The sequence below is a fragment of the Rhinolophus sinicus genome, linkage group LG05, assembly GCF_036562045.2.
Source record: "Rhinolophus sinicus isolate RSC01 linkage group LG05, ASM3656204v1, whole genome shotgun sequence".
NCBI lineage: Eukaryota > Metazoa > Chordata > Mammalia > Chiroptera > Rhinolophidae > Rhinolophus > Rhinolophus sinicus.
This window is the reverse complement of record NC_133755.1, coordinates 171,710,130-171,725,354: the sequence shown is the minus strand read 5'-3', so window position 1 is coordinate 171,725,354 and position 15,225 is coordinate 171,710,130. Positions and strand designations below refer to the sequence as shown.

Sequence of the window (15,225 nt, the reverse complement as noted above, 5' to 3'; positions counted from 1 at the left end):
AACTCCATATCCCCTTCCCTCTTCAATTTTTCTCTTTAGCATTTATCTTCATCTTAACTGCTATTTTAATTATTTATTGTATTTATTGCTTGACATCCTGCACTGTTATGTCACCTATGTAAGAGCAAGAATTATGTTTGTTTTTTGACTCTTGTATCCCCAGCTCCTAAGAATGGTTTTAGAAATATTCAGGCTTCCAAATTTTTAATTGGGCCAGTATTCTCCATTCATACTTTCTAAGAATTTGTCCACTTTACTAAGTTTCCAAAATCATTGGCACAAGATATAAAGTTGTTCAAAAACTTTCTTCTATTTTTTGGTAATTTTTCTGTGCCTAAATAGTAAAGCCCCTATTTTTACCTAATATTGTTTCATTGCACCTTCTCACTTCCCTTAATTGCACTTTTGGCATTGTTGATTTTCTCTGGCATGTCCTAACCATCTTTGGCCATCCACTTTCTTACCAGAGGAATGGTATTATCACTTTTTCAACAGTATCACTCTGGCTGCTGTGTGAGACTAGATGCTATTAGGGAAAGAAGGGTAGGAGCCAGTGAACCAGCCTCAATAATCTCAGTAATCCAAGTAGACTGGCAAGAATCAGGGTGGGAGTCGTATAGATGAGGAGAAGTGGTCAGATTCTGAATATATTTTGAGGACAGAGCAAAGAGAATTTTCAGCATTAGGTATTGATTGTGAAGGAAGGGGAATCATACATGGCACTGATTTTGGGACTAAACAACTAGAAAATGGAGTTTTCACAAGGAGAAACAATGAAGCAAGTTTGGGGAGAAAGATCAGAGGTTCAGTTGGGGAATGAGACTTTTTCGCATTCAAGTGGAATACGACGTGGGACTAGAAGAAAAGAAACAGGAGCTCAGGACAAGAGGATAAACTGGAGATAAATATTCAGAATCATTGGCATATACAGGGATGTTTAAAGCTCTAAGACTAGAGAAATTCAACAAGGAAGGATAGACAGAGAAGAGAAAAGGGTCAGAACCGAGCCCCGAGGGAACCCAATATTAAGAGATCAAAGAATAAAGATGAACCAGCCAAAGACCGTGAGAAAGAACAGTCAGTGCAGTAGGCAGGAATCCAGCTACTGTGCTGTCTGGGAAACAAAAGGCAGCAGTATATCAGGATAGAGTATTTTCAGTAGAATGGCTAATGATCTTTTTAAAATGCAGTTCAGTTCATTTCATCTCTCTACTCAAAACTCCCTACTGGCTTCCATCTACTCAAAATAAACACAAAAATTCTTACAAAGACCCATGAGGCCCACAGATGAGCAGCCCTTTCCCTCCTGTTTCCTCCATCACCCCTAACCTGCTATCCCAATTGTCCCCTTTGGTCCATCTCAGTCCCTGGGAGAGAGAGGTATGCTGTTGACTCCAACAGCCACGCAGATTTGTCAGTTTCTCCTTGTAGTTTCCTAAGTTTTGCTTTATATATTTATATGCTTACCAGGTATGTTCAAGTTCAGAATTAATATATCTTCCAGTAAATTGAAAGTTTCATCATTCAGCAGTTAACTTACAATGATTTCCGTTATGAAATCTAATACCAATATACTTATCCTAGTTTCCTTTGATTAGTATTTGCCGGGCATGTTGTTTCCTATTCTATTCATTTCAACCTATTCCTGTTCTTAATGTGTAGATGTATCTCTTGTAAGAAACAGATGGTCATGTTTTATTTGGTTCTGTTTTATCTGGTTGATCTGACAATCTCTGCCTTTTAACTAGTGGATTTATAGTGTATTCACATTTATTTATAATTACTGATAAACTTGAATTTGTTGCTACTGTCTGAGTCTGCTCCTTATTTATTCTACTTCCTTCACCACCCCCTGCCCCCACCTTCTTGCTATTTATAAGTTGATTGAGGGGTTTTTGTTTGTTTGTTCATTTACTCGCCTATTTTTCTTATTCTATGTTTTACCCTCTACTTGTCTGAACATTATCAACTCTAGTTTAATAGTATGTTTGCCCTTGGAATTATACTATAGATTCTTAACAAAATTGAAAGTTAAGGCGTATCTTCACCTCCTCTTAATCAATATAAAGAATTAACACTTTAACCAGATTATTCTCTTCCTAACATGCAAGCTGTTGTTGTCAAGTATTAAATTACTCATATTTTTCTAACACTATACATTTGTCGTTTCTGCTGATTCTCACAAATAGTGACTTGTTTCGTGTGCTTGGCGATTTTTGCTTTCCTCCCCCTGTATTTACATTTGCTACCAAGCAGGCCCACACCTGCCCTCTTTGAGGGTTCTGACTAAATGCAGGAGTCTCCGTTTCAGTGTTCTCACTTTATTCAAGTTCCAAGACAAAATCTCCTGCAGCAAAGCTATAGGTATTTGCTTGGAACGATCAGCTTTTTCAATTTGTTTTTGCTCACAGCTCTGTGACCCGGTTCAGGGTCCTGAACGGGAGACTTAAAAGATTTCACTTACTTCCCGTGAGCTCACCAGTGAATTAAAGTCATATGCTGTGCTCAGCATCTGGCTGTTGTACATTGAGACGGTCTTCCCAGAGAACCTAGCGACGTCATGCCAGCTGTAGGTTCTTTTATCATATGTTTGAAACTGTTTTTGTTTGTTGTGATATCTTGTCAAGATTTTTTCAATGAAGTAGATACTTAAAAGTACAATAGGGAAAGCTTCTTAGAAGGCAGCTGAACATTTGGGTATTCCAGTACAGGCACACATCGCCACCCATGCAGTAACATATAGTCACACAGCACATCAGAGCTGCATGTGGTGGTGGCCCTAGTTGGCTCTGCAGTCCCTTGGAGGAGTCCCAGCCAAGGTCATTTGCTGTAAAAATGTGTCTGGATGTTATAAAGGAGGCAGAGAACAACTAAAGCACTCACAGTCAGTAGCTGCTCTAGGAGAGTCCTCTGTGCTCTTAACCAGCTTGGCTGCCTGTAGTGCCCTCTTTCTGGGCAAGAGTGGCTTGTGAATATCTGTGCAGTTACTTCGAGATTAAAAGCAGCTCAAAGCATAGTTCATAGTAAAATGTATCAGGATAGAAATAGTTTGGCCCTGGCTTTTTCTACAATGTAAAAATGAATCCCACCCAAATTAATTTCACTTACATAAGCAAATACATATGCCTTGAACATTTTAATTTATGAGAGCCTTCATTTCCTACCCCCCCCCCATCAAGTGTTTCTCTTACAGCTGTGGGCTGTTTTTTGCTTCTATTTTCTCCAATTAATCCACTAAATCTTGGTGTGAGAGGAACAATATTAATTTAAATGTATCATTCTGGTGGGCTAATGTGTCTTACTTGTTAGCAAGTGTCGAGTATGTATCCTGCTATTGAGAAACAAATTAAACTGTAGAAAATATGGCATGAATCTCCTCTCCCTTCTCTCTTTCTTTGTTTCTATGTGAGAAATTGGCTAGGACTTGTGATATTCATGTAAGTCTAAGTCTATATAAATAAGTCTGTTGACAGTGAGAAGCTCAGAAAACAAATCAAGGGAGATTCAAATGAATCTAACTAAATGATTCAAATTATGGAGCTCTACATAGCCTACAAAGAATATTTATAAACATCACACATGATATCTTTGGGACATTCCTGTGCTTGATTGAAATGTTCTAAACATAAGGGTATTCTCTTAATTTATTGTAATATAATTGACTTACTTTGGACGACAAACAAATATCGCTATGCTAGCTTGCGTGCATTCAAAACAAAAAGAGTCTAATATTTTTACCATTAAAGGGTTAAATTAGTTATGCAATTAGTTATGCTTAGTTTGAAGCTTTTAAAAATCAGCATATCTGAAATTCAAGGAAGGAGAGAAATACCAAATCATTTTATAGCAGTAATTGCATTTTCCTTTGGACCATGTACCTTTAAAATGTGTGAATGCATTGCTGTGCAAGTGTCATGTGTGTTTAAAGATGCCATAATTATTAGATGTGGCTCTAGCACAGGGCTCCTGTATAAGGTACAAGCTTTTGATAGTCACCAAACTGCATATGGATGTGGCAGCAGGATGAAATTGTTGAATACATTGACTCATCGGTACAGGCTGAAAATTATGCTTCTTAGCCTCCTGTGAACATGTTTCCTTTTTTTTTTTAAATTGTATCTTAGGATCTGCTTCAAAACACAGATGCCCACAAAAGAGCCTTCCATGAAATCTATCGGACCAGGTCTGTCAACGGGATCCCAGTGCCACCTGATCAATTAGAGGACATGGCCGAGAGGTAAGAGAATGCCTGGTTTTAAATGAAGTCTCTTTTTAAAATGCTCTGTGGATGCTTTTTCCATTTCTTTTCTTTTTAATGAATTGATTCTTTTTTTTTTTTTTTTTTTTGTACAGAAAGGCTTACATTGGTACAATAAAACTGGGCTCCCGTAGCATAGGCTTAAGAATGCCAACATTCTAATATAGTGTTAATTAAAAAGAGTAACTTGAATGTACCCAGAGCCGGGAAATCACAAAAATGGTTTCTTCAGAGGCTGTGTTTTTATTCAGCACTGTGAGGAACATTATGTAATATTTCAAAAACAGCTTATAAAAGAAACCGATGAGAGATGTGTTGGCAGGAGAAAGAACTCAATCAAAGACTTCAGTCAATCATGATTTGCCTTTAAACCCAGAGCTAGAAGAGGAATTGGATCTCCAGGTAGTGACTGGTCAGCCCGAGTTGACAAGACCTGGTACCTGCATCCTATTTAACACTGACGTGTAACAGGTTAAGTAATCTCTGTTCTGTTACTATTAGTTACATTCTGGAAACTCTGTGTTTTATTTCTAGGTTTCATTTTGTGTCCTCCACGTCAGAACTACACTTAATGAAAATGGAATTTCTGGAATTAAAGTACCGTCTGCTCTCACTGCTGGTTCTTGCAGAATCAAAGCTGAAGTCTTGGATCATCAAGTACGGGAGGAGAGAGTCTGTGGAGCTGCTTCTGCAAAGCTACATTGTAAGTCTCCCAGGTGCCGTCATAGAGATGAGGGGACCCTTACGTTTAGACTTTAACACCTACCAGTCGATTTACCACTGGCATTTTAATCTTGAATTTAAACATGAAGGTGCCAGTGTGTTAAATGCGTTTGATATGTTTGTGAGCTTTCCACAACAATCTGAAATATGCACTTGCATTCTTTGGAAGTATAGGAGGTTTCACTGCATGAATCACACTGAGCCACTGAGACTGACTTTATCGCTTAAAAAAAAAAGTTTTTGCATTGTATATACCCATGACTGTGATTGTGATCTCACTATGGAAACAGAGTTAATGTGCTTAAACATTATCTTCATGTCTTTAAAATCCAATCATGAGTAGTTTAGAACAATGGAGAATTGAATTGTCCTAAGCTGTTTTTTTTTTAGGTTAGGTCCAGCATGTCTTTTTTATGGCTCTCCCCTGAGTTTCATTGATTTTTATGTGTATCCAGGAAGAGTAAAATTTTGACTATAAACCTCTGTAACAATTTAATTTTTAAAGATTATCTTTTATTGTGGGCTACCTATATATATGTACATATGTACATAGAATAGTAGCCCTGTATTAATGAATGGATTAATATTAATGAAGGTTGTTCTGTAAGTAGCAGTTTTAATTTATGTGTAATCAGGAAATTATAATTACTAAAGACAGTTTATTTATCTTATTTAAACATGCATCTCCCCAAAATTTATTAGCAATACAAATTTACTTGCAAAATCACTGTTAATAGGGCATCTCAGTTCTGTATTGTTCCATTTACGTTTAATCACAAATTCTAAATGATAAATTAATGAATTTAAAATATAAGCCCACTGTGACCTGACTAGTCACAGTGACTTTGTAACAGGTATTGAGACCATGTCTCTACTGAAGCATCCTAGAACCACAATATATTTTGCTACATTTTAATTTTATTTTCTAAGTGATAAATGAATAACATGCATTTGAAAAAAAAATTAACAGGTTTACAACAAAATCTTTCTCTAGATTTACTACAATTGTCTCAAAAACAATTGTCCAAAAATGTGAAGTCTGTTATATGGCCCCTTATTCATGTTCAATTATTTTGGAAAGTAGTGAAAAATCCATTTTTTTTAAGTTCAAGTAATTACATTAGTCTTTTAAATATTAAGTACAAATATTAATTTATATTTGGGGGCTTAGTCATATCAAATGATACACTCTGAGCTCAGTAGGTAATTATGCAGGATCCATCTTTGTTCTTGCTATTTAAGGACGGCCAATCAGATGGAAATGCTTAATGGGACTGTTGTGCCAGGTTCATGTTCCAACACAATGATATTAGTAATTCACTTTGAACTTCTCAAATAAAGGATATGTACATAGAGAGTCGTTACTACTGATAAAAAAGCAGTGCTTTCTGCCTACTCCATAAAGTAAAGAGAAGTTCACCAAACCGTTAATTTTAAACTGCTTCTTAGATCAAAATTATATGTAAAATTGCTACTTACCCAACAAAGATAGCAGCTGTTAATGAACATTTCCTAATAGTCTTATCCCCTGGTGAAAAAATACCTATTTATCATTCATGCTTCTTTTCCAACAAGGGTTTTAAGGTATTTCTTGTTTAATAGTTTGAATAACTGTGGCGTATTGAATGTTTCACACATGCCACGTGTTTTGCATGTGTGACCTCATCCCAGTGGTGACCCTGGGGTCTGTGTATTGTCAGTGTTTCATTGTGGCCAAGGAGTCCTTGAGCGCTCTAGTCACAGGCTCTTTGTGGCACAGTTGGTAAGAAGTGGAGTCACAGTTTGAATCCACATCTTTCTGACTTAAAAGCCCTTGTTCTTAAGTACTGAAGTTCACCATCTGACAAAATTAACTGTGAAAAAAGATTTGTTTTTTTAAGCTGAAAAGACCAAATCACTAAAGCAATCTGTTGTAGATTAGTGATTAAAGAATGTAGCTCACATAAATTTGTTAGTTCCATTTAATGTTGGTCCATATTTGATAATATTTTACATGTCCATTCTGTACCCCATAAGTTGCTATTATTTCTGTTGTAGGCAGCCTGGCATCAGGGTGGGGAGGGTGAGGTGAAGGAGATTAAGGAAGCCTGGCCTCCAGTCACAGAGAAGTGTTTTGAATCATGGCTATTTAGAACCCATGTGACTTTATAAGTAACTTAATTTCTAGAAAACTTAATCTTTCCTTAGTTAATAATAATAATATAGAATAATAGGGATTTTTCTAAGGAACAAAGACTGACACATACTATTTTTCTTCCATCTCGTACCCCGTAGAGCCTCTCTCATCCTTTTGGATTTTTCGGGTAAATCACTCTCTTTAGAACAGACTATTTCAAAGAGTGTGAACACTTTCAAATGAAATCATAAATCAGTTTCTTAAATGCAATTTTTTTCCTTGGTTTCTATAAAAAAGAAATTGTAATGAGCCATATGCTGCTACATCATCTAATAACCGAAGTAATATTCAGGATGTATCATGATCATCTTTTCCTTAGACTGAATTCTCAATTTGATTTATTCATCTGAAAAAAAAACAGACTTTTTTTTTAAGTGTTAGAGAATTAGAGAATATGCTTCCTACTACTTCTTGTATAAGGTGTTCAGGTACATAGCTGATAAGTACTTGAGGAATTCTTGGACAATGCTTCACAATACTTGTTGACTAACTTAGGCCACATGTTACTGTTGGGAGGTCACATACTGTAATGTAAATCAGAATCTGATTGGTTCTCACTGTCGGAATTGTTCTTGATGTGACCACGTCAGTGAACACAGCCTTCAATTTTACTATGGAAGAAATAGAGTCACCTTTCATTCTGTTTTTTCACATACAAGAAAAGAAGAGCTCTTGGAATTGTGGGCTATGTGAATGTGACATAAGTAATACGAACATTTATTATTTGTAATTGTTTTATTAATGTGCATAGGCAATTCTGATGAAACCATTCCTCAAAGTTGATTTTTAAAATCTTAAATTATCTGGTTTAACTCCATTTAAGTGAAATGGATGAGATTTTAATTTATAATATCTATATTTATCTTGTGAGAGTAGAAATACAGTCTTTTCTACTGAGATTGTGAATTTAGTGGTATAGAGAGGTATCTTATTTTTCTTGAAGTACCACCAACTTTAAAAGTCTTTTGACTAACATGGCTTATTTGTTGAAGTTGAGAGCCAAATGGAAGTCTTATTTTGAAAGAAATAAACTAATCCTGTTACTATTATTTTAAACATGCATTTGTGTTTACTTTTCATTCTGAGAGATTGTGTCTAGATAGCTCACAGTCCAAAGGAGATTTAGTAGTCTTTCTGCTAAAGTGATTCTAATAGACAAAATAATTCATGTTACTAAACGGATTTACTCAATATTAAAAAAAAAAAAAAGAGCCAAAATAAATGAAACAATGAAAAATTAAAGTCAAAGATAAGGCGTCTTCCTTTAAAAATTAATTGCTTCGTTTACCTCATAGAAAAGCTCAGAAATGCTTTAATGAATCCCTGTAGTATTTATAATATTCTTAAAACATCCATTTCCCCTTGGACCAAAAATTAAACTTGGAAATAAACTTTTCTCTCTTCTTCATTTATCATTAATTTGTAACGTAGTCTAGCAAAAACATATTTAAGCCTTTCTGTTGCATACACGCACTATTTCCTATTTCTTTGACACTTAGAACAATTGTATTTTGCCATTAGTGTCTTAAAATTTGTGCCCAAACTAAATGGAGATTATTTTTTAAAACTTTCCCAGGTATATTTATCTCTTCAGTTTCTTACAGTGTCTTGAACATTAGGTATAATTTTCCATTTTTGATTGAATCAGGACTTGCTTGTTCGGTTAAATTACTCAAAATTTGAATTGCAATAAATTACTCTGCCCCCAGTTAGGGAGCAAGGCGAGGTTAATGAAGTAGGCCATAAGACTAAATAATGAATTGACCAGACTATTATGGGCTTATTTTATCCTCACAGAAAAATAATGAAGCCCATTAAAGTTACTGAATAAAGTATTTATTATGGAACCCCTCATTCCAGGTAACTAACAGCTTTCTCTCTTCACTATTTCCCTGTAGAATAAATAGCTAACATATAAGTAAATGCTTTATACACATAAAATAATATGAAATATATTATTATGTAAATTTTAAATGTTATCTTGAAATATGATGAACATTTATTAATAAAATTGAGGGATTCCTACGACATTGCTATATGAATAATTTTGCATCTGCACACAAGGATTTTGCATCTCCATATCAAGCATTCATCAGCATACTTATTCAGGACTTTAGCTGGTTTTTGAAGGCTAATTTTGCATTTTATAATAACACTTATCAAGTGTTTTAGTGGGTTCAAATCATAAGAACTATGCTATTAAAAGAAATTAAAGCACTTTTGGTGATATGTTGTTACCAATAATTACATTAATTTTCTACTTTAGAGAAGTAGGGATAATTTTTGAAACAGGAGTTATTTCACATTTCTTGGAATTAGCAGTAATAAAATTTTTTGTGTTCTCAATTTTGCAGTGTCCATTTGCTGATAGCGACTCTATTACATATGTAAATTACATTCCAATATAGATATAGACATGTCTTATCTGTAGTTTTTATACTAGGAAATAGAATCTGGACATCATAGATGACATGCATGCGAAGTGTGATTATTTAACATTTTCCTACTTGTAAACATTTTTGTACTTACTGTGTATTTTAAGGAAAGTGTTTGTGCTGTGTGCCATTTATTTATAATGACGTTCCCAGAGCCATCATTCACAAGGATTACTGTTCAAAGAGCAACAGAATCACACTGACAAAACACAGTGGGATACTTGATTGTGTTTTTCCAAATTTAGTGCTTTCTAAATGTTAGCCCAGGTTCTTTGGAGAAACTTCTAAACACAAACCCTTGGGTGGAGAAGAAATAGAATATTTTCTCAATTGAAGGGTGAGTTAGAATTAAAAGTGGAAACAATTCAGTTTGCAGAATAATCAAGTTATTTATGGCAATTGAATTTGATATTTTTAAGAAGAGCAAGGTTGAGCTTCGTAAATTTGGGTAGCATAACCACATACTGAAGAAAGCTGACTGGCATTTCTACATAAGCAATATTTGTTGTCTTCTAACCATTCCCCCTTTTCTAGTCTTTTATAGAAAACAGCAAGTTCTTTGAGCAATATGAAGTGACATACCAGATCTTGAAACAGACAGCTGAGATGTACGTCAAAGCTGATGGTTCAGGTAAAACTCCTGAAAGAATTTGTTGCAGTGTTGAATACAGTAAAATTTAGAACCTACAGGTTTCTGTATGATCAAATCACTTTTTCTCTGCGGAATCTTTGTGTGACCATGCCATTGGCCTGGAGAGTACATACTGGATTCACTCCCACTGACATTGTGTAATATTTAACCTGCACAGTCATACCCGTGTGTGTGTGTGTGTGTGTGTGTGTGTGTGTGTGTGTACGTGTCTGTCTGTGTATGATTTTCTGAGAGCAAAATAGCATTCATTTCCTAAATTGCAATGAACTATAGCATTCGTGATTGATACTGTGTATGTGTTCATCTATTTGAGTGTATATAAAATGTGAACAAATCCATATCTTGCCATGTATAATGCACTCCTATGTATAACGTGCACCCACAAATTTGGCCCAAACTTTCAGAGAAATGGAATTAGTCCTACTCATGTACTTTAATGCCCATCCTTATTTTCCCCTCGCAAATCTGGGCAAAAAAGGGTCATTATACACCACAAAATACAGTATATGCCATTTATTGCATCCCATTTATCAGGAATTTTAAATACATTATCATCTTTAATCTTTATAAATACCTGTGAATAAAACGTATTCCCAGCACTAACTGAATGAAATTCTAACATTGCATCTGTTACACTTATAATCTAAAGAAAAAAATGAAAGGCCTTAGAAAAAAGGTATGGTGGATTTAAAATATAAAATAAGGATTGCAATTTGTTTTATCTGTTTTAGTGGAAGAAGCTGAGAGTGTGATGAAATTCATGAATGAAACCACTGCCCAGTGGAGGAACCTCTCAGTAGAAGTTAGAAGTGTGAGGAGCATGCTGGAAGAAGTAATTGCTAACTGGGATCGATACGGAAATACTGTGGCTAGTCTTCAGGCCTGGCTAGAGGATGCTGAAAAAATGCTAAATCAATCAGAACATGCCAAAAAGGTAAGATGCCTTCTTACAAAAGGAAATGAGCACATGTACATTTAATTTGACTAAGCAATGTCACCCCAATAAACTTAATTTTAAAAAATAAAAAAATAAAAGTATAGGAGTGGTAAAAAAATAATAAATAAGAGAATTTCACAACATAGTTGTCTAGGGAATGTTACATATTTGCAGATTTGACTCAAGAATTCTGACTTTGCCTGAAAAGTTGCACTTTCAGGTTATTAAATTATTTTAAACTAAGAAATACACTGTTTTATAAAAGTTATGTTAGAACAGTTCCTTGTCCGGTTCCATGTTTGATTTTGCATTCTGAAGAACAGTAACTGATGGAGGGACGGCCAAACCCAGTGGGCAGCAGAGGGCGCTATACTCACAATAAGGTCTGGACGTGCTTGAAAGGGCATGTCCAAGGCACCAGCCTCTGGATTTCCTAATTTAAGCAGAAAATAGCTTTGGCTAACATAGTACTTAATCTGTGTAATAGCATTCACCGGTTGAACAGATGGATCACCACACTTTTGTCTCTTTGGGTGTTCATTTTTGGATTTTAGCAACTCTAAGTCAAGAGTGTCGTTCTGAGTAGGAATGATTTTACCCCCTCCCCCATTAGTTATGTATGTTTGTGTGCAAAAGTTACTGTTTAATGTCACTTACATTAAAAATAACATGAAATGGACTTATTTCTGTATATATACTTCTTAATAGGAGCCTGACATTTTCCCTTTTATATGTAAAAGATATTAAAATGCCGGGCTGCCATTAAGGAATACAGTACATACATAAGAATTGCTGCTTGCCATCCACGGTTGTTTCATCTGTTATTGTGTAATACAATTAGATGTATACTTTAAAAAATGTCTTACTATTTTATGCTTCATTTAGGTTAAATATTCTTGTGTAGCTGACAGTGACAAGAATTGTATACCCATACAGATTTTGGCTTTTCCGATTAGACCAGCCGTGCCCTAGTAGATCCCTTAATGTGTTAATTTCATCCAAGGAAACATAACCGCCAGAAACAGAAGTGTTCTCATCTATTTATGGAGGAAGTACTCCCACACATAGCTTATGAAGTGGATTTTGAATTATCTTTTGTTATCCCTGGTTTTTACTGTGGTGTACGTACACATACACACATGCACTTAACTTGAAATCAGGTAGAAAGTGCTTCATTGCCCACTGTGTAACCTTAAAAAAACACAAGGAAGGATGTTACTGTTTTCAGTGTTCTTGGCCCAGATATTTAATTTTTTAAAATTTTCCTGTGATGATTTTTCTCTATGATTGTCAATTATCTTGGATGTACTATATTCAGGTTTTAAAATCAAAAGTAACAGGTCAAAAGTTTGTTTACAGTTTCTTTAAGGAAGCTATATCTTTTCCTGAAATAGTATGTCTTTTATATGACTCTGGCACTGGTATTTACTAGCCTGAAAATTATGGACAAGTCCATATGCTCACAGAAATTCAGTTTTTTCACCTGTAAAATAGGAATAACAGTAAATGTCTGTTTTGTTTTGTCATCAGCAAAAGATATGGCATAGATGTTCTTATAAAAAGTCATAGCATTTCCAGTTCAGATTTTTGAACCTCTTCGTTAACAATTAGCATTTTGAAAGAGATTTAAGGTTTACCTTAAAATTTGCACGAATTTTAGAACAAAGATATTTCTCTTAGTCTGGTCTTTTCAGATCCTTTATTAAATTTGGTTTATGGTTTACAATAGTGTGCATTGTTTATTGTTTAGGATTTTTTCCGAAATTTGCCTCATTGGATACAGCAACACACTGCCATGAACGATGCTGGCAATTTTCTAATTGAAACATGTGATGAGCTGGTTTCCCGTGATGTTAAACAGCAATTATTACTGCTAAATGGGCGATGGAGGGAGTTGTTTATGGAAGTCAAGCAAGTATGTCTTTCAAATCTATATATGCTTAGAACGTGCATGTGTTGTATATGTGATAAATAGTCGATTTAGAGACCACTTTATTATTACAGCACCAGGCTTATTAAGGCAGAGTACAGATGTGTTTAGAACTGCTATGTTTATATTTGATCCTTTCATCTTTCCCATTTAAAATGGAGGGACATTACAGCAATGCATAGTTTGATTAAGGATCATATTGCCACATGGGTCCTATGTATATGGAACAATTCATGTTTCAAGTTGTAATTCTTCACTTCTGTGCTAGTTCCTTTTTTCCTTTCACAGTAATTGGATTTACTTCAAGTGTATCTAAAATAAGAATAGAGAATTAGAGTCTTTCTTACCACATAACAATTCCAGAGAGTCTGGAGAAGTAAAAGTTACAGGCTCCCAGAATCTTGGCTTAACGATTTTCAGTGTTGCCCTCCTCCCTTTTTTCAACAGTATGCTCGAGCTGATGAGATGGACAGAATGAAGAAAGAATACACAGACTGTATTACTATCCTGTCTGATTTTGCAACTGAAGCCCAGAGGAAACTTTCTGAACCTGTAGAAGTCTCTTTTATTAATGTCAAGTTATTAATTCAAGATTTGGAGGTGAGGCAATGCGATTTCTGGACCATAAAGAGAGAAATCTATTTTATTATGAAAGTAAAGATCAGTGAGTTATTCAGGTCATTGCAAAGCTCTTTCTATATCTCTCTGGCATCGTTTTTGACATGTGTGAATATCCTGACTTGCAACTCAAAAATTTTTTTAAATTGTTAACAAATGAAAAATCTATTTGAATTTTTTAATGATAAGTGTTGACCATAAAGTAACTTCAAAATAGTTTTTTTGTTTTTGTTTGTTTGTTTGTTTTTAATTTGGAGAGATTTTTTTTTTTTTTCTCTACAACCAAATTATAAAGCGCTGGGAGAAAACAGGAGACCTTCATAGATAGCACTTCTACCTAAATACTTCTAACAATAAAGGATCTACTAAGTGAATGGTGCTATTTACATATTTTGAATACACTACAGCTCTCAAAATGAAGTAGTGAAAGAATATTTAATGACATGGAAAACTTTTCCAATATACTATTAAGTGAGATAAGCAAAAATAGTATCATCCTTTTTTTTTTTTCTTCATAAAAATGAAAAATGGGTTTAAACACAGAATAAACATTAATAAAATACAATGATGGGATAGTGGTTCTGGTTATCACTGTGTGAGAGGACTTTAAGTAATTTAATTTTATCCTATTAGCTCTTATTTATAAATTTTATGCAATGATAGTATGTTACTGTTTAAAGAAAAAATAGATTGTTTAATTTTTAAAGTCAGAGGAATTGCCCCAAATTGTTAACGCATATTTACCTGATATAATGTTTACATACTACATTGACACATATATGTTAAAAATGTAGAGATTACTTCAGTTTATCTTTATGTTAATTTACAGATTTATGGTTACTTTTAAAGGAAAGCTTTTATTTATTGATACGATATTACCAACATGTATTAGTAATGATGAAAGCAATAACTGGGATCTCCAAAAGATTATTATAAGTATAAAATCTTATACATTACATATTGATTTTTGTCCAGCCTTCTGGAAAATCCTGAAAGTCAAAGGAAATGTACTGTGCATTAATTTAGCTGATTCAATTATCCAATGCAGGATATCGAGCAAAGGGTTCCTGTGATGGATGCTCAATATAAGATAATCACAAAGACAGCACACCTCGTTTCCAAAGAGAGCTCCCAAGAAGAAGCTAATGAAATGTTTGCGACCATGTCTGGACTCAAAGAGCAGCTAACCAAGGTGGGAAAATACTTTAATGCACAATAAACCACTGCCTTCTGCTGGCCTTACACCTCCTCTGTCACCCATTTGCTTATTAACAGATCGTGCTTCTGCTTTTTATTGCGATTTTGACATAGTAACTTTTGTCATGAGTTTAAAATGAAACTGTGGGGCTGATACCAAGTATTACCTCTGTTAATTTAGACGTACTAGTAGCTGTATTTTAATAGAAAGATAAGCCTCTTCAGGGAGACAGGAGGCCAATTAAAAGTGGTGAACCATAGAGCAAGGTAGAAGAAGAGGAGAGGGGAGTAGGAAGACA

General features: G+C 34.7%; 1 protein-coding gene across 1 annotated transcript in view; it reads left to right on the top strand.

The window, feature by feature from the left end:
• SYNE1 (spectrin repeat containing nuclear envelope protein 1) overlaps positions 1 to 15,225 on the top strand; it is a 390,131-nt gene that overhangs the window by 125,740 nt on the left and 249,166 nt on the right. The window contains exons 15-21 of the mRNA XM_074333963.1: positions 4,125 to 4,237; positions 4,793 to 4,961; positions 10,127 to 10,223; positions 10,976 to 11,178; positions 12,932 to 13,096; positions 13,559 to 13,711; positions 14,778 to 14,921. Of these exons, the coding sequence (XP_074190064.1) occupies positions 4,125 to 4,237; positions 4,793 to 4,961; positions 10,127 to 10,223; positions 10,976 to 11,178; positions 12,932 to 13,096; positions 13,559 to 13,711; positions 14,778 to 14,921 (1,044 nt within the window). The remainder of the gene's footprint in view (positions 1 to 4,124; positions 4,238 to 4,792; positions 4,962 to 10,126; positions 10,224 to 10,975; positions 11,179 to 12,931; positions 13,097 to 13,558; positions 13,712 to 14,777; positions 14,922 to 15,225) is intronic.